Source organism: Mus musculus, chromosome 1 (assembly GCF_000001635.26).
Source record: "Mus musculus strain C57BL/6J chromosome 1, GRCm38.p6 C57BL/6J".
NCBI classification, from domain to species: Eukaryota; Metazoa; Chordata; class Mammalia; order Rodentia; family Muridae; genus Mus; species Mus musculus.
Window position 1 is genome coordinate 159,245,217 of NC_000067.6, and position 25,053 is coordinate 159,270,269.

General features: G+C 35.2%; 1 protein-coding gene across 6 annotated transcripts in view; it reads left to right on the forward strand.

The window, feature by feature from the left end:
* Window positions 1-25,053, forward strand: part of Cop1 (COP1, E3 ubiquitin ligase) — a 122,717-nt gene that overhangs the window by 13,061 nt on the left and 84,603 nt on the right. For 2 of the 6 annotated variants that reach the window (XM_030254393.1, NM_011931.4), the window contains 5 exons: window positions 3,986-4,062; window positions 4,807-4,926; window positions 7,332-7,400; window positions 21,541-21,600; window positions 22,893-22,969. In XM_030254393.1, the coding sequence (XP_030110253.1) occupies window positions 4,885-4,926; window positions 7,332-7,400; window positions 21,541-21,600; window positions 22,893-22,969 (248 nt within the window). In that variant the 5' untranslated portion in view covers window positions 3,986-4,062; window positions 4,807-4,884. Of the gene's footprint in view, window positions 1-3,985; window positions 4,063-4,806; window positions 4,927-7,331; window positions 7,401-13,430; window positions 13,527-21,540; window positions 21,601-22,892; window positions 22,970-25,053 lie in introns of all 6 variants that reach the window. The other 4 variants (XM_006496860.3, NM_001360878.1, XM_030254396.1 and 1 more) reach the window with 3 other exon arrangements.

Below are 25,053 nucleotides of genomic sequence, written 5' to 3' on the forward strand. Positions count from 1 at the left end.
ATAAATGGTAGAAACTTGGAACTAATGTAGTCATGTGCTAGTTGTAAATTTAACAATTAATGTTTTAAGTTGGATATAATGGCATGTGCTCATAACCAGCACTGGGGAGGCTAATGCAAAAGATCCAGTGCATGGTCCAGGCAGACCCTGTCTTAAATTAGTAGTTTTATATACTGAATGTCTTATAATAAAATTACAGACCCAACTTCAGTACAAATTAAGGAGTAATGAGTCTGAAAGCACAGCAGAAATACTAAGACTAATCTGATATGCCAATAAAATATATAGATAATTCATGATGATGACTAGTTCCAAGTAGAATGCCCTTCCAGTGATAAGCAAGTAAAATGAGGTGTCTGAGCCTGGGAGCTTCTAAGTTGCTCAGGACACTAACTACTCTGGTAACTTCCAATCCACCTTCATCAAAGGGGAGATGAGAAGAACCGAAGGGTGAGTTAATGGCCAATGCCATTGATTTAATCAGTCCCTCCAACTTAATGAAGCCCCTATGAGAACCCAGAGTGATGTCTGGAGCAGAGGTGTGCATGTTGCTGAACCTGTGGAGGTACTAGAAGAGTGGCATGCTTGCCTGGAGAAGTCGGCAGCTCACGTCCTTCCTATGTATCTTATGTTGCACATCTACACCTGGTTCTATACTTCTGGCCTTTAAGGTATCCTTTGTAGTAAATCAGCAAATGTAAAACAACAACCAAAGAATATGAGAAAGGGAACTCAAAATACACAGATTATATACTCATTAAAGTGGCTGCTAGAAAGGATTGCAAAGATGTGTGTATAGTGTTTGTAGTAGAAAACAGTATGGTATTTTCTGAAAAAAAAAAAAAAGTGTTCGTGGTCCAGTTATTTCATGTAAGTAGACAGAAACCAAGAAGAATTCTGCGGAAGTTTTTGTGTATAACCGTTCATAGTATCATTCACAGGAGGCAGGAGATCAGATGTGGAAGGCTAAAAGGAAATTCTGACAAAACCTAAACTCCCTCAGTATACTCAGAGTTCCTTTTTTTGCTATCCCTGGTCTTCTAAGACTACCCCATTTTCAGGACCTAGTCTTTAGATTTTCCCCACTTTCTACTCCTAACCTATTTGTATGTGTTTCTGTGTCTGCAAAATATGTACTTCAAGTTTTCTTACGTTTGTTGTGAATCAGCCTCTTATTTGCAAATTTTAGTATCTATATTTAAGATCTGGCAGGGTGGTGAACACTTGTAATCGGCCAGCACTTCAGATGATGATATAGGGGATTTTTAAATTCAGTTTAAGCCTGGGCTGCACAGGGAGGCTCTACAGTGTCTTCCTCTCCCTTCCTCTGTCTTTCCACTCTTTGACACTCTCTCCTATCCCTCCCTCCCTGCCTCCCTGCCTCATTCTCTCATTCTCTCTCCTTACCCCTCACCTCTCTTCCCATTTGTCTGTCTCTTTCTGTCCCACAGACCTCCTGTTAGGCACTGTTATATGCTTGTTTTGTTTTGTTTTGTTTTGTTTTGTTTTGTTTTGTTTTTCAAGACAGGGTTTCTCTGTATAGCCCTGGCTGTCCTGGAACTCACTTTGTAGACCAGGCTGGCCTCGAACTCAGAAATCCGCCTGCCTCTGCCTCCTGCGTGCTGGGATTAAAGGTGTGCGCCACCATGCCCAGCTGTTATATGCTTTATGGATATGCATTTATTTAATGGTAGTCTTATACTAGTATTATTATGCTTATTCTTCAGATGGCAACACTGAGCAACAAACAGGTTGTGTAAAGGGTAAATACAGGTTTTACTTTTTTTTTTAAACCTTACTTAACCTTTTTTCCCCAGTCTTTTCTGAGAATTTATTGCTTACCCAGATTAGACATATGAAAATCTGAATATGAAAGTCTTAAAAGTCTCATGCCAAGTGGTTAATATATGTAGGTTGTTATTAGTGGAAACTTCTGCTTTATTCTCATTTTAAAGTGTAAAATCAAGTCTTTGAACTTGTAATCCTACCATGCCAGCTTTTCAAATGATGGCCTATAAACCTGTACCACTATACCTGGCTTTTTCCCCCCTTTGGAGTATAATCTTTCTATCATATTATAGGCTATAGTACTTCATTAACTTTTATTTTCATTTTAACCTTCATTTTCTATTACTATTTTACAATTTGCAACATTTAAAACTTTATGTAATAGTGTTGGAAAGAATCAGTCAAATACAATGGCATGTGAGACTTCAAATATGCAATATTGTAACTGTTTAAGTCACAATTCTTATTCACATGTTAATAACTTAATGTAACAGAAACATTAAACTCTGTCTTACTCTTTTAAAAAGATTGGTTTTTTTAAATATGTTTTTATATATTTATGTGTACCAACTGTGTGCCTGGTGCCAAGAAGGCTAGATGTGAGTTGCTGCGTGGGTGCTGGGGACTGAAGCTGGTCTTCTGTCAGTGAAACAAGTCTGCTAACCTCTTAGCTGCCCTGGTACCCCACTGTGGTGATTTTTACTTGTTCATTCTTGATGTATTATTTCAAATTCTCTCTCTCTTGTAGATTGTAATAATTTTGTTAAATGTTTTCTACTTTTTAGAATCAGACTGATGTGTTAATATTTCTACTCTTAATATTTAACCCTGTTAACCTTTACAAAACTCTCCTCTTATATTCGTGAGTTGGTCACACATATGCACAATATACACTTTATCTGTATTCCTTTTCATTCATTCTTTTATTTAATAAAGAGTATAGCAAATTTTTATTCCACTCTTACTTGGCCTTCATATGGCTTGTGTATTTGTAAGTTTGTATCAGTGATAGTATTGGTTACTCCATTATATAACAACTACTACATCATATATATTTCTCACGATAATTAGAGTTATTTGTAGAGTGGATCATTTCATTAATTTTTGAAGCATCTAACCTAAGGTTTCTTTGGTATTGATCTTGATTTATTTTTAAAGTGGATGATAATTGGCATTTCATCTTGCATACTATCTCTGTCTTGTTCCATTTGTCACCCAAGGGAGTTCTGTATCCTAATAGAGATTTCTAGCACATTATATTAGCTTTTTGGTATCAGTTGACTGTAAGAACAAACAACAATGCAAAACATCCCCAAATACAAGTAAAGCGTCTTAAGCATTATTTAAATTGTATTCATTTCAGGAGAATTTCTAGAGCTAATTCAGCATTTCATTGATAATGTTAAAATTCTTTTATGAGCATACACCTTCGTCGTTTGCATAGCTACCTTAGAACTTCAAAATGGCTTTAAGAAAGTTCAGAAATCATCTTATTCTGAAGACAGGGAGATAATTTTTTACCTACATTTGAAAGACAGCACATCTCTTGTTGGCTAAGACTGTTTCAGGGCTGTACATGGCATTTCTATAATCTGGAGAGGCAGGAGCATCAGGAGTCCAAGTCAGACTTGGTACATGGTCAGACCTTGTTGTAAACTGAAAACAAACCATGTGACTTCTTTGCCTCATTCATATAAATTACTGGCAAAGACCAGATTGGCTAGTTTGGCTTAGATTACTCACATCATGGTTGAGAAGAGATTTGGCATCTCTGAAAGTTATATGATGTCTGAGATTTGGAAAAATAATCATATTACTAAGAAGGATGAGATGAATTTGTGTAATTATCAGCATCCTTCAAGGTATTTATAGAAAAGCTACAAAAAAGCAAAAGTCTTGTGTTTTAGAAGGCACTTGAATGCTTTCACATGGTGAAATGTTATCTTTATTGAGTAACATAAAAGATGGGTGTGTATTATAAAGAATCTACTGTAGTAATAGAAGTTGTGGTAGTAATAAGTATAAAAACTGATTCCTAATTCAAAATAGAACAGAAAGCTACTAATTTCTCCTTTACATTCCTTTAAATTTGGGACTCTGTAAAGTTAAGATAAAAATTTACCTGAGCAGAACAATTAGAAGGTAAATAAATTTAACAAAAATACAAATTTTGTGTGCTTTTTACCTTTGTTTTCAGTGAATGAACTCATTCTCAAACAGAAGCAAAGATTTGAGGAAAAGAGGTTCAAATTGGACCACTCAGTGAGTAGCACCGTATGTTTCAGCTCTTGTTACTATTTCTATTTTTGTTTGTTTTACAATGCTGGAGATTGAATCAAGGGCTTCATTCGTAGTAGAGAAGTACTCTATGAAATAAGCAATATTTTTTAGTCCTTTTTATTCCTATTTCTACTGAATTAATTTTAATGTTTTTATTTCAATAATAGATATTAATACTTAGGAAAGAATGGACTTTTGTAAAAGGAGCTTATTTAAGAGTATTTTACTCAGATAAGTAAATGTTAGATATAAGTAAATTTCTTAAGCATTGTCTGTAACAGTTTATCAGACTAACCATCATTTACAGGGTCTGGTGGTATCACCATAGATAGTTTACTTATATCTAACATTTGAAGGGTCAGGGTATTGTGAATATAATACTCAAAGTTTCTTAATTAAAAGGATTAGCCCCAAACTATTGAGACAAGTGAGCTTAAATTAACATTTTACCAACCGCAAGACAGAAAATATTGGTGTTTTCATTTATAATACTTAGAAATGTCAACTTCGTATTTGTCTTCTGTGTACCTTTTATACTTGGTTAGCAAAATTTATTCAAAGTAGCAACAGTATTTAAATTGTACCTCCAGTAATTGTGGAGAAGTAATTTAGAATATGAATGTAATTTTACTTTTGGTGTATTAGAAAATATTTCTTAAAATTTTGTTTTAGAATCTAAAGCAGTCTTGTTAAGTTGCCATGTTTTTTGTTTGTTTTTGTTTGTTTGTTTAATTTTAGAATGGGCATAGGTGGCAAATATTTCAAGATCTACTAGGAACTGATCAAGATAACCTTGATTTGGCCAATGTCAACCTCATGTTGGAATTATTAGTGCAGAAGAAGAAACAACTGGAAGCAGTAAGTAGTGCCTAAACGTAAAAGATACTTTGTTTTAAATGATGATCTAGTTATTATATAATGAAAAATACCTAGAAAGGTTTGGAAATAATAGCCCATTGTCAATAACTGATTATTAGATCAAGCACATATGAAAAGGCATTTCTCTGGCCCCTGTTTTGTAGGCCCTAAGGCAACTGAATACAGGATAATAGATTTTCAAATTTGACAAAACTGTGCACTGGGCTAACAGTGATATAACAAACTTGTGAACTTTAAGTTATATATTGTAGAACAGAGGCTCTGGGATTGGGAGTATCAGGTGTCAGGGTTAGTCCAGGGCTTGGGAGAGGATTGATAGATGTTTACGAAGTAGGTGGAGGATTGGCAAGACTACTCAGAGGGTAAAAGTCCATGCAAACATGCAAATCCTGTCCATGCGTCTCAGGGGAAGGAGACAACTGACACTAAAGAACTAAAGAATTGTTCTCTGACCTCCACACTCTCATACACACACACACACACACACACACACACACACACACACACACACACACACACACACACACACAGAGAGAGAGAGAGAGAGAGAGAGAGAGAAAGAGAGATTTTAAGATAAAGAAGCAAGTAGAATCAGTGTTCCCTTCCTACTTAGCTGAAACTTCCTTTTCTGCCTCAGGAGAAAATTAGATTTCACTCCTCCCTCCTGTAGCAAGAACTCATTTTTATTATTTAGGTCTTTGTCAAATATAATCTAGTACCTTTTTTGTTTTTGTTTTGTGTTGATCTTTTTAAAAATGATACTATTTTCTACATATATACATATGTGTATAATATACTTTAATCATTTTTTTACCCCAATATCCTCTTTACCTCTTTTCCCCTCCCACCAAGCCCCACCTTCCTAATAAATCCCCTCTTGCTTTAATGTCTTTGTGTGTGTGTCTGTGTGTGTGTGTGTGTGTGTGTGTCTGTGTGTGTTGGGAGGGATCAACAGCATTTAACTAGGTGCACAGAGCTGAGGGACTATTTCCTTGAGCAAGAAAATTTTCTGTGCCAACAGTCTCCCATTAACAACCTCGATCTCCCTAAAGGAGTGGTGGGTGCTGATTGGCTCAGTCTTTCGGGAGGTCTTGTACAAGTAACTACTGCTGTTGTGAGTTTGTGGTGCAGCAGCCTGTCCAGAAGGCATTGTTTCACAGCAAGCCTTCTTTTCTGGGAACTTTTGTAAAATAGTAATATAAGAAATTTTAGATCTGACCAAATGTCTGTTTTAATAGTGCTTCAGATAATTCTGTTGTATAATAAGATAAAGATTTTGTTAATCTTTATTTTTTCTCCCCTTTCAAACCTATAAGATGTTAGAATTGTATTTAGTTATTAACTGTCTCTCATTCTGCTTTTAAGTCTTGACATATATTTATTCTATTCATCTTCAATTCCTTAGTTCATTATATGGATTTTAGGATGTCCACCAAATGTCATGGATCATTTATCAAAACAATCTTCATTTCTTTTGCTAATTTGGGGTACTTATTTTTCCTTAATGTTTTTTTATTTTTGTGTGTGCATGTTTTCTTTTTCTTGTTTTTGTTGTTGTTGTTGTTTTGTTTTGTTTTTTTGACAGGGTTTCTCTGTGTAGCCCTGGCTGTCCTGGAACTCACTCTGTAGACCAGGCTGGCCTGAACTCAGAAATCCACCTGCCTCCGCCTCCCAAGTGCTGGGATTAAAGGTGTGTGCCACCACTGCCCGGCTGTGTGCATGTTTTCAAAGGTTTGCTTTTCATCAAACTTTACAAAAATGTATGTATTAAATTTTATATCTGTGAGTAGATGGTGCATGACTTTTTCTGGGCAGTGTATTTCTGTTTACCCCAAATAGAGGATAGCTTCATATCAAAGGAACTATTTCACCCAACTCCAAATAAGGATTGCTTAAGAGGATTCTCAAGGGGAGCTGCTCTACTCCCAAAGAGCCTCTTTCTGACGGGGAGAGTTTCTAGAGTCTTCTCTCCATCCGCGTGTCAGTGCTAATAGGACCAATCTTGTAAGAAAGGCATACATTTCTTTCCATTTATTAACCCTTATCTTAGCAAATAAAATTTCCCAGGAAAATTATTTTCATGTTTAGAAACTACTTTACATTGTGATTTTTTTTGTCTTGATTTTATTGAGTTTGTTTGGGGAAAAGAAGCCATTACCTATAAATAAATGGGTTTTTACAAAAACATGCAGAGCTCTAGCTTCTTCTGTTATTCTTTATGGAAAGTAAGTTGATTTTTTTTTTGGAATTGCAACTAGCAGATGGGAAAACATATAGAAGTAGTACAATAACATAAGTGTATTTACCTCTAATACTGGTCATACAGTTGTTAATGAAAAATTTGAACTTGTATTTGTTAAAGAAAATTAAAATTTTTATTGCAGGAATCACATGCAGCTCAGCTACAGATCCTTATGGAATTCCTCAAGGTTGCAAGGAGAAATAAGAGAGAGGTATGTCATATCATGCTTATGTTTAGTTTTCGTTATTTCTTGTATCTATTGTATGTAAGCATTTCAGGCTAAAAATATTTAAGTATTTTAATTTAAAAGCATTTAATTTAGTCTTCCCTTTCCCCTTTTCTCTTCTCTTCTCTTCTCTTCTCTTCTCTTCTCTTCTCTTCTCTTCTCTTCTTTTCTTTTCTTTTCTTTTCTTTTCTTTTCGGTTTTTTCGAGACAGGGTTTCTCTGTATAGCTCTGGCTGTCCTGGAACTCACTCTGTAGACCAGGCTGGCCTGAACTCAGAAATCCACCTGCCTCCGCCTCCCAAGTGCTGGGATTAAAGGCGTGTGCCACCACTGCCTGGCTTTGGTGTTCTTTTCTTAAGCTTTGTTATTTTAAAAACCTTTTTCTCTTTTGTTCTTTTGTTGTACTATATATTATTGGGGGAGGTGGTTAGGCTAAGTCTCACTGTGAAGTCTGCAGCTATGCCTTGGATCCATAGGGATCTCCTTGTTTTAGTGTCCTGAGTGCTGGAATTAAAGGTGTGTACATATACCACCATGCCCATCTCAGTTTAATACTACACAGTTTTCAGTGGGTCTTACTTTAATGGTTAGTGGTAGAGTGCTTGCCTGCCATATAAGGAAAGTCCCGTGAATCCCAGCCTCAAGGACTACCAGCGTACCATAATGATTCATCTCAAAGCAATTCAAGTAGAAAATAGAACCATCATGATTTTTTCTCAAAACCAGGAAATTTAAATGAAACTTAAGAAGTTGCAGCTTTTCCTGTGGTGGGGTGGGGTGGTGAATGATATGAAAAGAAAAGTTAAAGCCTGCAATGTCTTAAGTCCTGCAGGATACCTCAAAGACAATTTGTCCTCACTAATCTATAACCAGAATGTTCTAATTGAATACACACATGTCTTCAGCTCTTTCACATGCATAGATAATACGTGAAGGTAATTCTCTGCTCTTGGCAACATATAGAAAGTAACACTAAAATCTGAGTTTTTCAGATCCCTTTAGGAGCCGCCTAAAAGGTGATTTTAATTATTCAAATTTTATTTATTTAATTAGATTATTAAATATTAAAATATGTAATCTACAGTATACTATATTCTAGAGTGTTAACTTAAAAAAATAAAAATGAGTAATGTTTTTATTGTGATAAAACTACATATTTCCAGATTTTCTTCTTTTTATTTATCTTTTTAACCTCTTTGTTAAGATTTGGAATATGCTAGTATGAATGGTTAAATACTCTGCATGGTTTGTGACTTCACTATCCTAACTTTTGTGGAATTTTGTATGCTTATTGACAGAAACACCTTTATGACATATTTAGATTTACTTGTCTCTTGGTGGTCTTTGTGGGACAGCAGGTAATGGTCATTTATTTATTTGCTTAAATTATTCTGTAGAGTAGTGCTTTTTTAAAGTTAAAACAATTTTTTTGTTTGTTTTTTTTGTTTTTCAAGACAGGGTTTCTCTGTATAGCCCTGGCTGTCCTGGAACTCACTTTGGACCAGGCTGGCCTTGAACTCAGAAATCCGCCTGCCTCTGCCTCCTGAGTGCTGGAATTAAAGGCGTGCGCCACCACGCCTGGCTTAAAACAAATTTTTATTTTATGCATATGAGTGCCTGCATAATGTAGGACAAGTGCACCCGGTGCCAGAGGAAGTCAGAAGAGGGCGGTGAGTCTCACTGGAACTGATTTACAGGTGGTTGTGAGCCACCATGTGGGTGCTGGAAACTAAATCCTGGTCCCCTGCTAGAGGGGCAAGAGTTCTTCCTGCCATCTCTCTAGCCCACATAGTACTTAAGCTATTGGTTGAGCTCATGGAGTCACCTTAGGCTCTAGTTAAAATGCAGTTGGCTTTTTTGTTTGTTTGTTTTTGTTTTGTTTGTTTTCATTAAAGGGAGTCCTCGACCCAAACTATATGCATTTTTAGGAAGTCCCTTGGTCCTTGGATCATATAGAATAACAAGACTGAAAATATGTCCTGCGTGGATTTTTTTAGATGCAGTGTGTACACTTTGAGCCTTCTGCCTCCTGTTGGAAATTCTTTATAAAGTAGATAAAATTTCATATTTCTTATTCATTAAACAGAATGCATGAAGTTATGTTGCAGTCATTTTACATGTTTCTTTTTGACTTAGACTTACTTTTAGCTTATTGTAAATGTTATTTGGTTCACTGTAAAGTCCTTGATAATAAATGAATAAATGCACCAATAAAATGAATAACCCAGCCATATTAGGATATATGGGAGTTAAGTGAAATATCTGGTAATTTTCTGTATATGGAAATATGTGGTTTTCATTAGTTACTGAGTTTTTTATTTTCTAATGTCTTTTTAAGTATTAACAATTAACAGTTTTTATAGTGATTAAAAATAGAAAGGGTTGATAATTTTACCTCACTTTTATTCCCACCTCATTTTATTGATGCTGGCCAAAGTCCTGAGTCCAGTGGGTTGAGACTAAAGATGGCCTTACCCATGAATGTAAACGTCTGCTGCTGCAGCGTAGTCACTGCCTGGATCTGCCCTGACTCTCCAGCCCCTCCAGGGCAGAGTGGAGATGGGGCTGCTTAGTTTGGAACATCCAGGGATTTGTGTCACATTAAGGGATCTGAAGCTCAGGATATCTAAACTAGCCTTTTTCTGTAAAGAGATACTGTTTTTATTATATTAGTCAGAAAATGAGTCTGTCCTCTTCCTTGGAGCAGTTCTATGTAGTTTATGAATATTTGTGTTCAAATAATTTTGAACAAAAACTGTCTTGAAGTATAAAACTTGGAGTGATGAGTTGAAAGGAGAGTTGTCTCCGTCCAGTAACTCTTCCTTGTGGTTTTGGCAGGTCTTTTCTCGGGTAGCCGATATTTTGTAATAGCCTTCCTGTGGTGCTTCATTGAGTCATACAGCATTGTGTATTGCTTTTCTGGTTTTGTCATTAAGCTTCTTGTGGCTCTTTAGTACTGGGCTCTTTTAGCTTGACTTAAATTTAGTCTTAATAGCCTTCTGATTGATTTCCTCTTGTGCTATATATTTTGGTAGATAGTTTAATTTTAAAAACTATATTAATTTTAAGTATTTCTGGATATTGGAGCCTATAGTGAGCGGTGCATAAATACTTGTTAGTACTTTTTTTTTAGTGTGTCCATGAATGATTGAATTTGGTTATTTTAGTTTTAATTATTATAAGTAACCAAGGAGCTAATTTAAGTCTAAAAAACTAACTAGTTTTACTCACTGTGTAGGGTTGGGTTAGGAAGGGGTGGCATACACAGGTCAGAGGGCACCTTGAGAAGCTGTGTTCTGTGCTGCCACGTGTGCCCCACAGGTAAACTCAATCATTAGACTTGATGTCTGTACCTTTACCTCACAGCTCTGACACCTCAGTTTTATATTTAACACTTTAGCCATTACTGCTTTGTTTTAAAAAGCGTAGCCCTGTTCTAAACTTTATAGGTAGTTCACGTGACTAGTGAGAGGGTAGGCGCTTTAGTGTCTAAATTAGAGTCTACCTATCAATAGCATTTAGTTACTGTATTTAGATGAATGTTTTAATTTTCCTTCAGAGTTTAAATGGTAGAAATTTTAGTTCCAGGTAAAAGCACTTGTATCCATTCAACTCTGAACCAGTATTTGAATTATTGTTTAGTATTTTACTTGATTTATTTTTGAAATAGACTTTCTGGCAAATTTCAGAACTTCTTTATTAGTTTATTTCAGTTGGAATTTGAATGAGTTGAATTTTAGCAATTTTATGTGAAATGAAACATGGAAGATTGTATCTTAAGGTTATGCTATAGAATAGAATAGCATGTACATAACTTTCTTGATTACACAGCCAAGCGCTACTGGGATTCTGCTACCTGCCTCTACTCCTTCAGATTTCCTTCTTCCTCGCCTGCTTGCTAGCATTCAGATAGTTATGATTGTTTGCCTTTCTTGAATGTGTTGCAGCTAAAGAACTTGTAGATCTCCAGTTTTAAGCTTTATGTAAGTGTGCTTGTACTGTATGAACTCAGCTCCTGCTTTCTGGGGCTCAGTGCTAAGTCTATGTGGATGTACATGACTAGTTTCTACTACTGTGATAAAAATCACAATGACTAAAGCAACTGGGGTGGGGCGGGAGGGTTTATTTCAGCTAGCAAGTCTCAAGTTGCCTTCCAGCACAGAGAGAAGTCATGGCAGGAAGTGAAGCAGAGGCTGTGGAGGAGTGCACTTAGTGGCTTGCTTCTCATGACTTTCTCAGCCTGGTTTTTTGTTTTCTTTTTTTGTTTGTTTGTTTTTTGTTTTTTGTTTGTTTGTTTGTTTTTTGTTTTTGTTAATACAACTCTGGACCACTTGCACAGGGGTAGCACCACTTGCTGTGTACTGGACCCTCTTAAGTCAATCATTAATTTAAAAAATGCCCCTACAGGCCAATCTCGTGGAGAAGTTTTCTCAGTTGAAAATCCCTCTCTGCAAATGATTCTAGCTTGTGTCAGGTTGACAAAAAACTAAGTAGGACATTAACTGATTCTATTTTAATGGTCATTGAATTAAGTAAATACTATTTGCATAAACATTGTTGGTGGACGTTCGAGTGGTTTTTAGTTGGGGATTATACATAAACAATGTCAATATTGTCCATATGTGCATATTAGGATATTTATTTTTGTGATTATATATGTGTGAATGGAGTCAGCAAGTCATAGGTATGTATATCTTTACATTACAGACAGAATACTGTAATGTTTTACTGAGCAGTACTCCCTGGATTGCATCGTCCTTCTGCAGACCTATATGGGTGCTTGTATTGCATTTTATTCTTGCCAGAATTGTCAGTGACATTGCGTAGTTGAGAAACTAGGAACATTTCTTCCAATTACGCATTGCAATCTCTTTGAAGTTTGAATTTGGGCATTTCCTTGATGGCTAACAGATTGAGCACTTTGGTATTATAGTCACTGGTTCTGCAGATTATCTTGTATGTGTGTCTGAAGTACTGATTACATAATAAGACTTTGTAGCTTTTCCATTTTTTTGTGGCTTAAGTTGATTTGCTATAAATTCTTTGTCATATTAATCTATCTTACACAAAGATCATTTGGAATACTAGTGTCTGTTGTCTTATTTGTGCCCTTTGATAGCCAGGTTTCTAATAAGGATTCAAATTATTTTCCTTAGAGTGTCTTGTGCTAGGTGTAAAGAGCCTTTACCTGTGGTCATGGAAACTTTCCTGTACTGTCTCTCACTGTCTTAGTTGTCTTTCAGATTTGGGCTTCTGCTTTCCTTGGAGATTTTCATACCTGATGTGACATTTAGAGATCTTTTTATGTGGATCCCCAGCCACCCGAACATTCTTTATTAAAGCCCATCCTTTCTCCCATTACTCTGGAGTTTTTCACAGTCGTTCATTACACATCCATGTATATATGTGCTCATGCCCCTGGGCTCTCTCTTCCACTTCTGTGCTCTATTTGTCTATCCTCTGGGAAGTACCATATTATACACTAGAACCGAGAGTGACTGCTTTTCTTCTAGAAACTCTTGGCTATTAATGGCTCTTGGCATTTTCTTACACATGTTTGAATCAGCTAATACATTTCATGTTAAGCCTGCTGAGATTATTATTGGGATTACATTGACTTCAATAGAAAATTGGGAATATATCTTTATAGCCTTGTGCCTTTGAACCCATGAACATGATATCTCTGCATACTTTTATATCTTACAAACTATTTTAACAATTTTGATACTTTCAAAAGCAATCAGTCTTTCACATCCTGTTTAGATTTTATGATTTCAATGCTAATGTAGATGATATCGTGCTTTTTATTTTATTTTATTATTGCTGATACATAGAAATTCATCTGACTTACATATTTTTTAATCACCAGCAACCTTGTTAGACTTTCATTAATTCTAATTTGTAGATTCTTTTTTGTTTTCTATGTACACATCATAAACTGCAATAACAATTCAATGTCTATCTCTGTGATCCTTATATCTTTTATTTATTTTTCTTGTCTTACTCTGCTGGCTAGGACATCCGGTACAGTGATGAATAGAAGTGGTGATAGCTGGGCATCCTAGTCTTGATGCTGATCTCAAAGTGAAATCATTCGACGTGTCACCATTAGGTATGGAGTTTTCTGTAGGGTTTTGTTGTTGTTGTTGTTTTTGTTTTTTAGGGTTTTTGTTTTGTTTTTAATCATTCAAGGAAATACATTTCTATTCCCCTTGATTAAGTGGATTTTCTTTTCTTCAGTTAGGAGTGGGATTGAGTATACTATAGGAGTTTTGTTTATCTGAGGTAGTATAGAATTTATCCTTTTCATTCTGATAATATGGATAATTAACTTAGATTTAACATCAGAAAGTCAGGAGTGGTAGTGACCAGCCATCAAGATTGTCCCAGGGTTGTCTTTTCTAGAATGTTTCTTATTCTAGGAGATTCTACCAGGGTAGTTTATCTCTTTACTTGAAATCAGCCCTTCGTGTAAAAACATCAAGCAATTGTGTGTACTAATGTGTGGTTTTGATTGTTAGTGCTTTATTTAAACTTTTTTCTTTTTCTTCTTCTCTTTTTTCCCCCTTTTCCTTTCTATTTCCTATTTGAGACAGAGTTTCCCTGTGTAGCCCTGGCTGTCCTGGAATTTGCTTTGTAGACCAGCTGGCCTCAAACTCACAGAGGTCTGCTTGGTTTTGCCTTCCAAGTGTTAGGAATAAAGGTGTGGGCCACCATGCCTCACTTGTTAAAATATTTTTTATGTCATTGTTTGTGGGGGAGCATGCAGTTGTGTTTTTCTTACACAGATCTTCTGCAGTGCTGTGAAGATTGTTAACTTTGACAAATGACTTGGAAATGTACACTCTTCTGGTTTTCCTTTGTTTGTGGGTCAGAATTCTTGCATCTATGTTGCATGTCTTTTTTGAATATTTAGAAATCCAGCTAGAGAAACAATATACTGTGATTTGTTTTCAGAAGATTTTAGATTATTGATCCAGTTAAATATTTAACACACTGGTTCAGACTTTTTTTGGATGCTTATATGAAATTTTCTACAAGAGCTTTTGATGGAAGTTTGTTTTAATTTTTTTATTGTCAAAACTTGGTGACCTCTTTTTCTGATACTACCTATAATGTTTGTTTTTTATTTTTTATTCTTGACTAGTTCTTTAAAGGGATATGTCAGTTTTATAAATTTTATCCCAAGGATTAACTTTTGACTCTTCCCTGTGGTGATCTTCTGTCCTTTATTACCACTCCCTTGCTGCTTGGCTTTTTGTTTCTCGTGTTCTGCTCTGGATGTGCTTTTTATGTAGACTATCAGGCAGGGGGTTATGGTTGTACTTGGTTCTTTTTGTTTTAGCTACATCAAATGGTTTTGAATTGTACTTTATATGGAACTATTTTAAACAGTGGATTAGTTAGATAAAAACATTATTTGAATATGAAGATTTTCATTTTTTTTCCTATAGTCATTTGCTAGTTTGATGCATCATAATGAAACACTGTGACTTTTATTTTTAATGTTTTAATTATTTTTTGAGAGAGCCTTGCTGTGTAGCCTTTGGCTAGCCTCAAGCTAACTACATAGCTCAGGCTGTCCTTGAATTCTCAATCTTTCTGCCCCAGCCTTTACATTACTGGGATCTCAGGTTTGTACTCTATACTATAAATGTATATATTATTTGCACTAAATGATAGATTTTATTGTGACATCTTCAACGTATAGGTAATGTGCTGTGATTGTTTCTGCTTGGGATAACTCCTTTATTAGTTTCCCTTTTACTTCTGCTTAGAGATTCCTTTTGCTTCTGAAGATTAAACTGGGCTCTATGCATGCTAGGCAGGCGCTCTACCCGAGCTCTCCAGGCTTCTTCTTATCTCTGTGGACCCCCAGGCACACCTTTAATATGTGCAGAATGTTTGTAATTTAGTTCAATTCCATTTCTGGATTCTTGCTATTGGAGTATCATTCAGACAGTTCTTGTTGGTGCTGTTTCTTTGTTTTTCTTATATTTTCTCTTTACAGTTAGGTATTTGGTCCGTTTTAAATTGATTTTGTTTTTCCTTTTTTTAATCCTGGGCCACCATTAAAAATCCACCATTTAAAAATGGTGGAGATCTATTTCGTTCTTTTATATGCAGATATCCAGTTTCCATAGCATTGTTTGCTAGCCAGTCTGTTTTTCCCAAGATGTGTTTTGGTACCATTGTTGAATTCTGTGGATATAGTTACATGAATCATTTTTGGGTCTTCTGTTCTAGTCCTGCCTAGTTTTGTGTGGTAAACATTTTGTTTTCTTCATTGTAGCACCTTTTTTTTTTTTTTTTTTTTTTTTTTTTGGTTTTTCAAGACAGGGTTTCTCTGTATAGCCCTGGCTGTCCTGGAACGCACTCTGTAGACCAGGCTGGCCTCTAACTCAGAAATCCGCCTACCTCTGCCTCCCGAGTGCTGGGATTAAAGGCATGCGCCACCACACCCGGCCATTGTAGCACTTTTGTATAATTTGAAATTATGTATTATGATATTTCTAGCTTGTTCTTTTAGGTCAGGATTGCATTACCTATTTGGAATTTTAGGGATTTTGTTCTCTATTTCTGTGGAAGATCATTAGAATTTTGTTAGAGATTACATTGAATCTGTGAACTTTGTTTAGTGACACTACCATGTTTACAATACTAATATTGCTGGTCCTTGAACATGAGAGATGCTTATACCTTCTGGTGTCTCATTCAACTTTCTTCTTCAATGTTTCATAGCTTTTCATTATGGATTTTTTTTTGCCTTTTTTGCTAGGTATATTCCTTGAAAATGATTTAATTTCTTTACATAAATATTGCCATCTAGCAGACAGTAAGTTCTGAAATAACAAGTATAGCAGTGTAAACTTGGAAATGTGTGTTTTTTACTTCTTTGAGTCTTTGTGGTCCTGCTATATTGATTCTGAAGCATTGTGTTTGAGGTGATTTTTCACTGCCTGTGTGTGTGTGTGTGCGCGCGCGCGCGTATACGTATGTATGTGTGTGCAGGTGCACATTTGTGCCTCTGTCTAGAAGTCAGATGACAACTGCATGTATCACTGGCCTAGAACTTGTCAAGTAGGCTAAGCAGGTTAGCTAGGCTGTCTCAGCTTCCGCAGTGCTGGGATTATAATCATGGGCCACCACATCTAGCCTGCAGTTTTAAAAATACACTTTGTCTCTCTTGTGTTTAGACCTAAGGTAGATCTACTAAAAACAATACCAGATATGTAGGCCTGTTACTTGTTGTTTTTCGTTAGTCCTTTTTTGATTTTTTTTGTTATTGTATTTAAAAATAAAAAACAACATTCCTATTACAGTTGCCTATTGGAGGATATCACATGAGTGCTTTCATGGGTGTGAAGTTCAGAGGACAACTTCCAGAAGTGTTTCTCTCCTTCCACTGTGGGTCCAGATAGAGCTGAGCTCTTCTGTTAAGTGCTTTTTCCCCGACTGAACCATCTCATTGTCCTTAATATGTTTTCTCCATGATTTCTTGACCAGGCTTTCAAAATTCCTCTTGTGATTTATCTATACTGATTTCTTTGCAGGGAGATTTCTCGTAGTTCAGGCTGGCCTTCAGTAAGCCAAGGATGACCTTAACCTCCTGGTTGTTTAGCTTCTGTCTCCCAAGCATTGGGATTGTTGGCCTGTACTTGGCTATATGAATTTGTTTCTCTCTCCCTCCTCAACCCACTCCCAGTGATTGCACTAGATTTATAGTAATCTGACTTTCTTTTTGAATATGCCTGTACACACTAGTATGTGAGTATGTGTGTGTGTGTTTGTTTGTATATATTAGAAGTCAGATGATAGTGTCAGGAGTCTTCCTTCCACAGTTGCTCTCTATGTCATATATTTGGGTTGGGTCTCTGACATGAAACTGAGGTCACAAAATCAGTCTCCTTAGCCAGCTTACGCAGGGGATCCTCCTGGATCTACCTCCTACATGCTGGGATTGTAGGGAACCTGCCGTGCCTGCCTTTCATTTAAGTGGCTGAACACATGGCAGTCAATCACTGAGCTTCCTTTCTGGCCCCTAACAGTTTGTAGTGTGTATTGGTATTGCCATTCATTTATATTTGCTTTTAAATAAGCTGTCTTGTTTTCCCTATTTGTTCATTTACTTCTTTATTGATTCTTTTGCTTGTTTGTTTGTTTAAACAACTCCTCTGGGAATGCTGAATGATGTCATAGTATCAAGCCTGTCATTAGATACTAAGTATGTATCTTAGTATCTTAGTATTCTATGGAACAGTAAGGGTTTCTTTATGCTTCGGTTAAATGGTTTGCTCTTGGTAGTTTCTCCTTTAGAAATAGTAAACCTTGAGCTATGGTACTTTCTTTTGATTAACAGCTTATTCCGAAGTGATACTCCTATAAAGTTGAGTTTACATAATGAGCTTAATATTCACATATATTCACATTATGAAGCAGTAGTAAAAGTTGAAGGAAGTGAACACAAAAGATTCTTACCTGTTATAAATAAGCTGTCGGTAGTAGAGAAGTCTTCAATTTCAAACTCTTTGTTTTTATAATTGAGACTTAAAAAAATGTTTAAATATATTTTCTTTGATTTTTTTTTTTTACACTGTTCATAGAGTGTCTTAGGAATGTGTTCTGAAGTATCATTGTCATTTAATCATTCAGTCAATTAATTTTAGTGGCTTCAAATTACACAATTGTATTCAGTCAAATTTGAGTGAATTATCACTCAAGTTTGCCTGGCTTTTATTTACATGATAGCAGTCCACCTTCAAGGGCTTACTTATTTCTCAAATAGTTTTGGACTTCTGTTTTACTTTATGATTCTTCCTTTGGAGGTTATAATGCCTATAGGCTTAAGTTTAGCACAGTTCTTTCAAATATTTGTTTTTTGTCTTCTGTGTACAAGTACTAAAATATCTTATATTGATATCTTGAAATAGAAATGTTTGACTCTAATATGCAATTTCTAAGCTTCTTTTCTTCAGATCTCCTTTTAATTTCATGGCTGGTAGCTAAGATAACTTTTGACATATTTTTTATATTCATGAGGATAGCACTTGTACCTTGGTTACTTGTTTAATTTAAAATAGATTCATATGAAATTCTTGATTTTGTTTTCTTTTTAAAATTCATTTTAGTTGATTTTATGTTCATGCATGTTTTGACTGCATGGATGCCTTTGTATCGCATATGTGACTGGTACTTACAGAGGCTAGAAAGGGCATCAGATCCCCTCAAAGGGGAGTTAAATGGTTGCGAGCTGCTAGAAATCAAACCCATGTTCTAAAGAACAGCCGAGCAATCATCCTATAGCCCTAAAATATTGGTTTTTAAAGTATAAATTATTTGATATCAGCCATTTTTTTGTAATTCATCTTCAATATATATAGCAGCCTCAGGCTAGTGATGACTCAGCAATTAAGAGTAATTAATATTTTATAACTTGGTTATATTATTGACCAAATGTGATATGGGTTATCTATGTTGATACGGGTTTCTATGTTGTTTTAGGTTTTAACTGTTTTTAGCATTCATATTAAAGAATCCTTAGAATAAAACAATTTTTAAATAAAGACATTTAGCAGTGATGCATTTCAGAATAATAAAAATATTTAAGAGGTGCCCATGAGAGCACTTTTTTCATTTAAAGTCTAAACCACTTGGATTTTAAATGTCTGTGAAACAAGATTTTGTTAAGGATGAGGGATAATGGGATGTTGTAGCTGGCTAAGTAGGCTGAGAATCATTAACTGCATAATCTTACGTGTACTTTGTATGTCAGAGTGGAGGACAAATTGTTGGAAATAACACTGGGAAGATTGGAGAGAAAGTTGTGGGTTTGTGTGTACTCTGAGTCTGGGGCATTAAAAAAGTGGTCAGTGGAACAGCTTATATTTGAAAGACTACCAAGCTATCAGTGTCTTCAAGTAAGACACTAACAAGTGTTTTAGTTAAGATAGAAATGCTGTGTTAAATGTTTTAACATTGAGCAAAGTTATCTTAAAGTAGATACAATGTTAAGTTGAAAACATGTTGGTAATACTAATCACTTTTTTGTAACCATTGATTTTGCTGATAAATGTATCTTCTTCCTTGATTTCGTGGCTAAATTTGGCTTTTTTTCCTCCTTCCAGTTAACAAGTATCTTACTTTGCCTGCCTCTATAATGTTAGCTTCTCTAATGTCCACTCTTTGCTTCATTGTTCCTGATTAAATTGATGTTGGGTGTTATATTCATTACCATGGATCCCTCTTATTATTTCCTTTTCTCATACTCTTAGCATTTGTCTTTATTTTAACTATTGTAAAATTGTGTCCTTTAAGACTCCATCTTTGACTTGAGATCTGATTTCACTTAGTTCCTGTGTTTGAGCAAACATTACCTCCATTGTACTGTTCACCATACTTAGCAAAGTGCTAAGGTGATAAATATTTGGATTAATAAGTTCATCAGTTAGATAGCCTTCACTGTGCTTATTTTGCTATAGTAGACAATACCAATGCTAACAAACCTTTAAATGCTCTCCTATACCTGGCATGAGAAGATTAAATCACAGGGTCCTATTTCTTGAGATAGTGTTGCAGTGGTTGATAGATCTTGTTTTTTAGAGCAAGAAGGGCTGCTTTGGCTCTCGTTCCAGTTTTTCTGTAGCCCACTTGAAAGGTCTTGAACAAAATACCTATCCTTTCTGTGCTTTATTTCCTTAATAGTCACAGACTTTGCTTCAAATCTGGCAATCAGTATTACACAATTATGTATTACTGTTTTATATTTGAAAATTGTTCAGTATATATGGATTAAAATAAAACAGCCAGTTATGGTTGCTCAGGGTAGTACAGAGTTTCTGGAAAGCAGCTTAGTGTATAATGAAAATTTTATAGCTATTTCTATTGAACAATTTCTATTTTAATCTATAAATGGTAGTTTCAAATGTTATTTAATAACTATTAGTTGTTATTATAATCTATCTAGTTCTCCAATAATCGAAGCAAAATCCTGTGGATTTTTAAATCAGCTTTAGCACAATTACTGGATGAATTACCCCTATTCTATTTTTTCTGTATGCTAGACTGGTTAATTCCCAGCTGAGCTCCCCGAATACTGGCTTTTTGTGTCTTGCCCCGGGTTGTTTCTGCTCTGTCAGTCTCAGCCAAGTGTTCCTGGTCCATTATGTCTAATGGAGATCTCCTGTTCTGTTCTCTTTCCTTCTCTCTCCTTCCTCTTTCTCACCTCGTGGTCCCTACTGGTACTCTCAGCCTGGTCGCTGAAAACCTGCCTACTTGTATTCACTCAAGTAATTAGCTTTAGCTACTTTTATTTAACCAATAGCGTTATATTGGGGAGCAAGATTTATATATATACAACACAGGCTGGTTTACATGAGAATCTGCAACCAGATCTTGGCATTCAGAATTTAGCATTTCTATACACAGCACCAGACCAATCCCCAACATTACTCATCTCAATGAAAAAAAAGCAAATAACCTTATAATACAAGGAAAATGATAATATTTGAGACACTTGTATGTCCTAGGCTTATGATAGTTGTTAACATCTTAAATCTCCAGTAAGAAAGAAATGTTTCAATATTTATCCTATTACTGAAATGCTTACATTTTATTGACATGAAAATGGCTGTGATGCAGTGGGAACATTGTGAAAAGCAAGATATTTAAATGCCTTTAAAAATCATAATACGTAACTATGATAGTGTGTAATTCATAGTTGCTTTGGAGTTGATTTTAACCACTGTCAGACTAATGAAATAAGTTAGAATGTTTGCCTCTTTTTAAATTCAATGAGATGTGAAAGCTTTTGGGGTATCTTATATTTTTAAGTCAGTTTATTGGCATTCTTCATTATTTATATCTTATTGTAAAGTCAGTCTGCTGTAATACACATAACATTATGTTCCCATAAAAAGTATGATCTGTATTTGAATGTCAGCGTTTTGCTTCTTTGATTTTCTTCTCTTTAGTTCCCTTCTTTGCACTTAGTGGCCAGTTTAGTCGGCCTTTCTTGTTTTTCTTTTTTTTCTTTAAACCAAATGTAGGGTTAATTTTTTGTCATGCTGTTGATAATGTGGTTTAGATTAGAATTTTTTCTTTTCTCTCTCCCTTTCTTTAATCTACAGCAATTGGAGCAGATCCAGAAGGAACTAAGTGTTTTGGAAGAGGATATTAAAAGAGTGGAAGTAAGAAATCAAGAAATCCTCACCTTTCTCATCGTTTTATTTTATCTTTAATTAACAGTTCAGCTGTGCAAGGAGACAAAGTCTGAATACTTTCTTCAAGATAAATTGTAATCTAAATTTATATTGACATTTATTATAGTAATTTTTGATTAAATGGAACAAAATTTGGCCTAATTTTCTATTTGTACTCCAATTAATTTAAATAATTTACTGCTAATCCTTCATTATTTCCTTAAAATGATTGATCATTTTCATCTTTTATTAAATTTATTTTTACAATCTACTGCATGTATTAACATATACTAATATTAATTAAAAATATACTAATGTATACTAATGTTAATTAAAAATGATATAAAGACATTGACACTATTGTTGGAATTCATAATAAAGTTCAGATTACTTACAGAAATTCATTGGGAGATTCAGAGGCTATTGTGGGTTGAGGTCACTACATCTGGCTAAATTTAAATTTAGTGTTTTTTGTATTTACACATGTGATTTTCTTTTGCTGACATTAAGAAGAAACAAAGGATAATGAATGATGTAGTATTTAATCAGAATTCAGTATCTCTTATAATATTACTGATTTATTATATTTACATTACCCGTTAAGCCATTTTGAGCTAAGGCAGAAGTAACTTTACCTGATTATGTATATCTATAGTTTCATTTTCAAATTTGCTATTTTTCCACTGATGAGAACATTCCACATAGAAAGGCCAGTCATGAGATTCAGAGACATAGTTTATATGATTCTCTTTGATTAGCCCCTTTAGGTTAATGAGCAAAAATTAGAATTTATGTCATTGTTGGACAAACTCAGTATTTTATTCAAGAATGCTACTCTCTTTTTTTTTTTAATTACTTGTAGATTACTCCTAGAGAGTGACAGACATATTCTCGGTTTTTGTCAATTAATTTGGAGATTTGACTGTTGGAATCCAGTCACCATCTCATCTTACTTATCCTAGTGTCCACTAATCGATCATCACTTGTATGAATAGTTCACTGTGTAAAAAATATACTGTGTCCTCTTTGATATATTTCTTTTTGGCTTTTTCTTCATTGGATGCTTTCTTTTATTAGAACAGGATTTATATTTTTTTAACACTAGGCAAGACTTCCTTCTAAATTTCAGATTAACTTTATTTTTGTATTCTATGGAAGGGAATCCTTGAGAGGTTTGATAAAAAGCTGTGGCTAGAACTGAATGTAATGCCACATGCCTGTTTGAGTTATGCATCTGTTGTTTGGAGTATGTACAATAACTCATAGAATTACAATTTCAGGAAATGAGTGGCCTCTACTCTCCTGTCAGTGAAGATAGCACAGTGCCTCAATTTGAAGCTCCTTCTCCATCACACAGGTACAAAGCTTTTTATCAGTAATTGTTTGGGATTTTGTATTCGGTGTTCATGGTACTGTAGTTCTCAGGAGCCTTGTTAATGAAGACTGTGACATGACACCACTGAGAAAAAGGGTGCAGAGAGCCATTTTTGTTTGTTTGTTTTGTTTTTCGAGACAGGGTTTCTCTGTATAGCCCTGGCTGTCCTGGAACTCACTTTGTAAACCAGGCTGGCCTTGAACTCAGAAATCTGCCTGCCTCTGCCTCCCGAGAGCTGGGATTAAAGGCGTGAGCCACCACGCCCGGCTTTTTTTGTTTTTTGTTTTTTGTTTTTTTGTTTTTTTGTTTTTTTTTGGCTTAAGTTAGTAGGTAGATGTTGCAGTGTTTTAAATTTATACATGGATTAAAAGTTTGAGCTTTTTGATGTCTTTTAAATTAATGTCAGATTTTAAATCAAAATATGGAAACATAATATGGTAATAGTAAGAAAAGTAAGATAAAAAACCTTGGCCCTCGCACATGTCTGTAAAAATCTCAACACTCAGGATGCAAATGTAGAAAGATCTCTGTGAGTTCCAGGATAGATAGGAACACAAAGACCCTGTGTTGAAATGAGGATGAAATAAAAATTTATTCCAACTCACTGTAATTTTGGTGGTTGGTTATTTTTCCCAGCTTTAAAAATGAAAGCATTGGAAAAACTTGTTTGTTCAAGTCTTCCTACTTTGTGTTTTTCAATCTGTCTCTCTGTCTGTCTGTCTGGTTCTCATTATCTGTCCTGGGCTGGCCTTTCTGCTACAGCTCAACTTGCTTCCCAAGTGCTAGAGTACTAGTTTTACAAGGTGTGTATCTCTATAGCTGGTATAGCCGTTTTCTTGATGGTGTGGGTGAGTATGCTGGTTTGTAGAGGAGGCTAAGGAATTCTTAAGTTGCCCAGACTCGTTTCAGACTCCTAGTCCTTTCATCTCAGCATTCAAAGTAGGTGGGATTTTGTACCCACACTACCATGCCTATCCTTGTATTCTTCCTAGCTTGGGAGATGGAAGCTTGAGCATTAGGAGTTCAGAATCGCCCTTGGTTACACAACCAGTTCAAGGCCAACCTAAGTTACATAAGACCTTACGTCCAAAAATCAAAAATAATTAAACTTCATCCTATAAATTATTAAATCCTACCATCATTACAGCAAGGATTATGTTATGTGTAAAATAGTTATATATCTTTTACCCCAACTATATCCTTAGATTTTAGAAATAGCTTCATTTGACTATAGAATACAAGAAATAAATGTGATACCTTTATCTGTCAAATTTATTTCGTTTAATAAGTGCTGTCTAAATTTTGGACTTTGACATTTTATGCTTAAAATATTCAATACGGGCAACAGCCAAATATGCTAGTAATTCCCCTGTTTCATAACTGTTTTAATAAACATCCTAAAGGCCAGATGTGTTATCTGTAAGCCTGTCATTCACTTTCTGATGCTTGCTGTCCTTGGCAACAGGGCTGGGGTTTTTCTTTTGTTCTTTGGGTTCTGTTTTGCTTTGTTTTATTTTTTGTTTTGTTTGTTAGTTTGTTTGTGACTGAATACAGGGAAATTGTTCAGTATCCCAAACATTTCAATAGTAAACTGGTAATCCATTCCCAATTTCATGTCACTCCCTTTAACAGAAAGCATTGTTTAACTATTATAATATTAGTGTATTAGATTTTATGAATCTTGAAGATTATATTTATTGAATGCCTCTCATTAGAGATCAGGAAGTTTTTTGTGTGTGCTGCATCTTGATGACAAAGTTTGTGCCTTTATGGAGAGATCCTAGTTGTCTAACAGTTAGAAGTACATAAGCTAAATCTGGAGCCTTCAGGAGAACAGATTAGCAGCCAGATGTTCACAGCAATATTCTGTTTTAGGTAGTTGAGCTTTTCCAAAGAAGTAACAACTGTTGGAGTGAAGCTGAAATAAATGAGCTGGAAAAACCATTGGGTCTGATTTGGATTTTAAAATGTTTTCAATTTCCATGTGGAAGAGAGTGAAGTCATTCTTGACTTCATACCATTGGAAGCAGGGAGAATAGTTAGAAAACTTATGAAGGAAGAGCTTG